Source organism: Kogia breviceps, chromosome 3 (assembly GCF_026419965.1).
Source record: "Kogia breviceps isolate mKogBre1 chromosome 3, mKogBre1 haplotype 1, whole genome shotgun sequence".
NCBI lineage: Eukaryota > Metazoa > Chordata > Mammalia > Artiodactyla > Physeteridae > Kogia > Kogia breviceps.
Window position 1 is genome coordinate 74,479,113 of NC_081312.1, and position 5,790 is coordinate 74,484,902.

At 56.1% G+C, this 5,790-nt stretch overlaps 1 protein-coding gene across 1 annotated transcript; it reads left to right on the forward strand.

The window, feature by feature from the left end:
- The first annotated feature begins 2,050 nt into the window (after positions 1-2,050).
- On the forward strand, positions 2,051-3,692 carry NRL (neural retina leucine zipper). The gene is given in 3 exon segments (XM_059055688.1): positions 2,051-2,425; positions 3,361-3,661; positions 3,664-3,692. Coding segments are annotated over 3 exon segments (705 nt in total).
- The last annotated feature ends 2,098 nt before the right edge of the window (positions 3,693-5,790 follow it).

Genomic DNA, 5,790 nt, shown 5'->3' on the forward strand with positions numbered 1-5,790 from the left:
TGTCCTCATGAGGGTGCCGGCGGGGGCCAAAGTGGCACTCTGTACTGGGGAACTGAGAACAGTGAGTCAGACCATCAGTGAGGCGCTTTGTTGGGGAAGATGCCCCCTTCCTTTCCTTGAGAACAGGCAGACTTGTCCTCTCCTCTCATTTCCTGCAACCCCTCAGGCCAATGAGATATGCAAATGATCCCCTTACCTCATTGGTTGGAGGTCTGAGAACCATGGATGACCTCAGCGAGCTGGCCCTTTAAGAGTACCCAGTGGGCTCTGTGCCCACAGCCCCTTGTTCTGAGCACAGAGGCACCAGACCCTGCTCAATGGGGCCTCCAGTCTCTGGGGAAGTTGTGCCTGCCTGGCTTTGACACTGACCAATCATCTCTGCCATCCCTAAAGTGAGTATGTCTGAGGCCTACTTGGGTGCCAGTCCTCTCACCTAGAGCCCCCTCCTCTGACACCTTCTGTCTGCTTTCTGTTGTTTGTTTTCAGGAATCTTCACACTTCTGTCCCCTGCTCTACTCCCACCCTGATTGGCTTTATGTGCCTCACTGCTATCACATCAGAAAGATAAACAGCCCTCCTCACTTAGCTTTTCGTCCAATTCTTTCTGGACACCTCTCTCTATGTCTCACCTTCTCCTCCCTGCCAAAGGTCAATTCCTTCAATCTGTGTTTTTGTTCCCATCCCCTCTGCCTTCTCAAGAGTGAGGGGCTCAGTAGATAGGGCAACACCTGGGACAGGAAGAGAGAGAGGACCTGTCCTTCCTGCCACCTCTCTGGGCAGAGCCTGGGGGCCTGAGATGTGGTTGGAAAATGGGTTACCTAAGTTTGGACATCGAGATGGAGCCAAACTCTAAGCCCTGGGGATGAGCACTCTCTGCCTTGTACCTCCTGGGGCTGTTGGAACTGGGAGTTGGGCTCAAGCCTGGGACTTCCAGGCTGGGAAAGCTCTCCGAGGTCACCTAGCCAGAGGTGACTCAGGTGGGCACATGCTCTGTGGTTGATAACAGGGAGGAGGGTTCCTGGGTGACATAAGTTTGGGACACTCTGTTGAAGTTGAACAGTTGGTTTACCGAAGGACTTCGCAGATCACTATGCTGTGGTGCTCTGTGAACCTGCAAGAGGTTCACAGGGATGGGAGGCAGCATTTCTCAGAATGATCTGTGCACAGACCCCTTCTTGGATATATCTCAGACTTCATGTTTCACAGAACACTCTCTGAGAAATGTTAAAGTCTAACTACCTTCCTTGAACAGAAGGGGAAACGAGGGTCAGAAGGGGAAGGTGACCTGCTCAAGTTCATACAGCATCGCAGGTCCTGGATAGAAGGATGAAAACCAGTCTCGGTTGGTTTCCCTTGGAGAGATTAGCCTTGGGGAAAGATGGTCACCACTCTGTCCTGATATTTCTAGAACTGATTCTGGGGCCTTTCTTTTTTTCCTTGAAAAGTCTCTTGCTTCTAGAAAAGGGATTCATTGATTAATCCATAGAATGAATGTGCATTGAGGGTCTACTATGAGCAAGGCATTGGCCTGGGTATTCTGAGAGAGAGAGATTACAGCATGTTATCCCTCTATTTTAAAATTCACAGCATGCGTGCCTTTCCATTGCCCTAAAATATACACATACTCTGTCACAGTTAATTAAGCAACATTTTTTAATTGCTTGGAAATGAAATGATGCCTCTTGAGATGACAGAGATGCTCAGCATGTCCCAGCACTAGAGTTGGGAGTGCTGCCACAGTCTTCTTGTTTTTCATAGATCCCAGAGGCACCAGTGGGCCAGAGGCTCTGCTATCCTCTTCTTCACTCAGGCTTTAAGCTGCTTGCCCCCTGGTCAGGAGCCCCTGCCACCTAAGAAGTTGTCCCTCAGCCCGGAGGTGACTGTGCAGGGAACAGGCTGTGCCATCACCCCAGCTTTCCAGAACTCTGTCCCCAGGGCACTTGGGCTTTGGAGGAAGCGGATTTTGGTCAAGGAGGCTGGCAGGCAGCCTCCAGGTGCTCCAAACCTGTCCTCTTTTTTGCAGGTGCACCCCTCCTAATCCAGCCCCAGAATGGCACTGCCTCCCAGTCCCCTGGCCATGGAATATGTCAATGACTTTGACCTGATGAAGTTTGAGGTAAAGCGGGAACCCTTGGAGGGGAGATCTGGCCCCCCGACAGCCTCACTGGGCTCCACACCCTACAGCTCAGTGCCTCCATCACCCACCTTCAGTGAGCCGGGCATGGTGGGGGCCACCGAGGGCACCCGGTCAGGCCTGGAGGAGCTGTACTGGCTGGCCACCCTGCAACAGCAGTTGGGGGCTGGGGAGGTGCTGAGTCCTGAGGAGGCCGTGGAGCTGCTGCAGGGTCAGGGCCCAGTCCCTGTTGAAGGGCCCCACACCTACTACCCAGGGAGCCCAGAGGAGACAGGAACCCAGCACGCCCAGGTGAGTGATCAGTGAGCTGGTCCGAGGGAGGGCAGGGTGAGGGAGGAGGCCAGCCCAGAGAGGAAGGGGAGTCCCCGGAGAGGGTTACCGATTGGGAAAGAGGTAGAGGACAGGAGAAGGGAAGAAGGACTTTTAAAAGATATCAGATAGAGAAAACTGTTTTCTGGCCCTTCTTTTTTTCTTTTTTCCAAATAGAGAGAAATGAGTAGGCTGAATCAGGAGGAAGAGGGAGAAGACAAGGTTAGAAGAGGATCGACCAAAAGGGGAGAGCTGAGAATTAAAGGGCGTCAGGAATGGTTGATTAAGGGAGGTATATAGATACTCAGTCTGGGGAACCACGGAAAGGGTTGTGCGTGGAATGGAGCAGAGCTGAGACTGTGGGAACCGGAGTGAAGTTGGCCTTTTCAAGACTTCGTGCTGCCCCAGCCCCCAACCTTCTCAGGAAGGATTGGGACTCATCCTATTAATTATAGACGCAGACAGGGGTGTTGAGGGCATTAAGATGTAATCCAAATCCTTTGAGGGTCACAGGGTTGCAGCCTTCAGGACAGGGGAGCGAGGTGTGTTGGAGGGGAAGGGTCTGTCTGGCCCGAGCCCACGGGACACACGTGGGCCAGGAGCCGGATGCTCATGACCCTCTAGATCAATGTGGGGTTCAGGGGCGCGACTGGCTCGCCCGACGGTGGGTGGGACACGCGGGGACCACCCAAAGGGGTCGGGGACCCGTGGCGGGGGTGCGCGGCAGGGGAGGGCGTGCTGGGACCTGGAACGGGATCTAGAATGCGGGACAGATTCAGGGGAAGGCGCACATTCAGGTAAAGGTGGGAGCCGGGGGCGGAGCATTCCCGAGGGCGGGGCCGGGTGGGCGGGGCCACCCGAGCTTGGAGCAGGGCGGGAGCCGGCGCTGACTTGGGCCCTGCCCGTTCCCTCTGCAGCTGGCCGAGCGGTTTTCGGACGCGGCGCTGGTGTCGATGTCTGTGCGGGAGCTAAACCGGCAGCTGCGGGGCTGCGGGCGGGACGAGGCGCTGCGGCTGAAGCAGCGGCGCCGCACGCTGAAGAACCGCGGGTACGCGCAGGCCTGTCGCTCCAAGCGGCTACAACAGCGGCGCGGGCTGGAGGCCGAGCGCGCCCGCCTCGCCGCCCAGCTGGACGCGCTGCGGGCCGAGGTGGCCCGCCTGGCCAGGGAGCGCGACCTCTACAAGGCTCGCTGTGACAGGCTGGCCCCGAGCGGCCCAGGGCCGGAGGCCACGCCCACTTCTTCCTCTGAGCCACTGACCGCGGAGTGGTGGAGTCGGTGGGCGGGTGGCGCGCACCACCCGGGAGGCGGCTGTACCATTCACTAGATGGTTACGGAGCGCCTTCTGGTGCCAGACACTCCTTTGGATGACCACACAAATATCCCCAAACTTCCTGGACCCTAAAGGCATGCTCCGAGGTTAGATGCCGGTCGTTTTTCTGGAAGAGGGGTCCCCTTCCCTCACGCAGGACGTGCACAGAAACCCTTCACCTTCTGCTCCACTCTACATGCCCAGGTCACTGAAGTCTGCAGGAGTCAGTGCCAGGCACTGGGCGGCGGCGGGGGGGCGGGGGAGCGCAAGGAGGTGTGGATGATGCACAGTGAATGGGAGGTGAGGGAATGGTGCAGCTCCCGGCTCAGCTTAGATTTTAATTCAAGGTTTTCAACCTGTAGTGCACTAAGGTGGTAATTAGCAATGAGGCTATGTTTTCATTCCAAGGCTTGTAACCTCCCCATTTTAGGACTACTGCATTTTCAAGATTTCAATTCCCAATATCAAGACAGACCAGGAACTCTATTCAAGAGGCTTTCTTGAAGAAAGCCCGTGGCCTGCAGGGCCCAGAGCAGCAAAGGCCTGAGGAGCTCTGTGGGTGGTTGGTGTGGGCTGGGAGAGAACCCTGGACGGGAGTCTGAAGCCAGGGGTGCTAGTCTCAGCTCTGCCACAGGATACCTCGCGGTCACCTTGAGCAAATCACTTGCTCCCTGGGTCTCAATTACCTCATCTAATCCTCACTTGGATTGGATGACTTCTGACACCTTTCCAGTTCTGGCCTCTCCTTAGTGTGGGAGCCCCAATGGTCTCCCCAAGAAGCCCCGAATTCAGCCTCACCAAAGGGACTTTCTGTCATGCTCCAACTTCCTGACTGCAGCATAGGCCCATGCACTGGTCCTCTGTTGCTCCCTCCATGCTGCCTTGGCCTCCAGACCTGCATAGGGTGCCCCTGCTCCCTCCTGTCTCTCTGAGGGCTGAGGTGAGACTTTCCCCAGCCTGACAAGGAGCTGAGAGAATGCAGCTTTTGTGAATTAAACTTGAAGTCTAGGCACAACTGTATGCTATTGGCTAGATGTTCTTGCAATTTAAGAAGTGTTTATTCTATATCCTTGCTCCAGGCCTCTGTGTTCTCTCTCTCTGTGTGTGTGTGTGTGTGTGTGTGTGTGTGTGTGTATGACAGAGAGAAAGAGAGAGAGAGGGGAGGGAGAAGGAGAGAGGCTGGATAGCCCCCACCTGGGAGGAGTGGAGCATCTCAGTTCTGAAGCCCCAATGAAAATAGGGGGGAGGGGTGGGGATTGGGCCAGATGGAGCCTCCCCCTCCCACCTCCACTGCATAGAAGCCCAGGAACAGTAGTGACCAGGCCAGGCCTGCCTGTGGCTATCCTGGCGGCTCACAGTTGCCATGGTAACCCAGCCCTCTAGTTCAGCAGCCTACAGAGAGAGTGGGCGGGGGCTCTGGGCAGAACAGAGGCATTGGGCTGGGAGCAGTTACCTGGGAGCAGCCTCTGTTGTAGGTCCTCTAAAGGAAATAATAAATGGGGAGAAGGAGTTGGGTGTGGGGGAAGAGCCTCCCATATGTCTCTCTTCCTTTCTGCCCCCTGTACCCACCCCCTCCCCAGCTGTCTCTTCCCATCCCTGTTCTTGTTCCCTTCTCCCCCTCCTCTAGCCGAGCCCGTCCCTCCTCCACTCAGGAGCCTGCCATGGGAGTCCTCTCCTCTATCTCCACCAGGATTTCATTCTCTTCTCTCCCTTTCCCACTGCTGGCTACTGGCCATCCTCTTTGGCTCTGGCTCCTCTCTCTGAGTGGCTCACGGCACCTTTAGCCTCTCCTCCTCCATCTGCTTCCATGTGCATCGTTGAAGGGAGAGGCTGGGGCAGGGAGGGTCCTTCTAGGAGCCCAGGTCTTCTTCCCTCACTCTGGATATCCCTCAGATCCTCACCGGCTCTCTACAGCTGTGATCCAGACCCACTACTGCTCTTGCCTGCCTTCCTTAACTGGCTGAGGTTCTGAACTGCACACATATGGGCAGAGATGCCCATCCATACGCACCTACACCCGTACACACAACTGGGCCA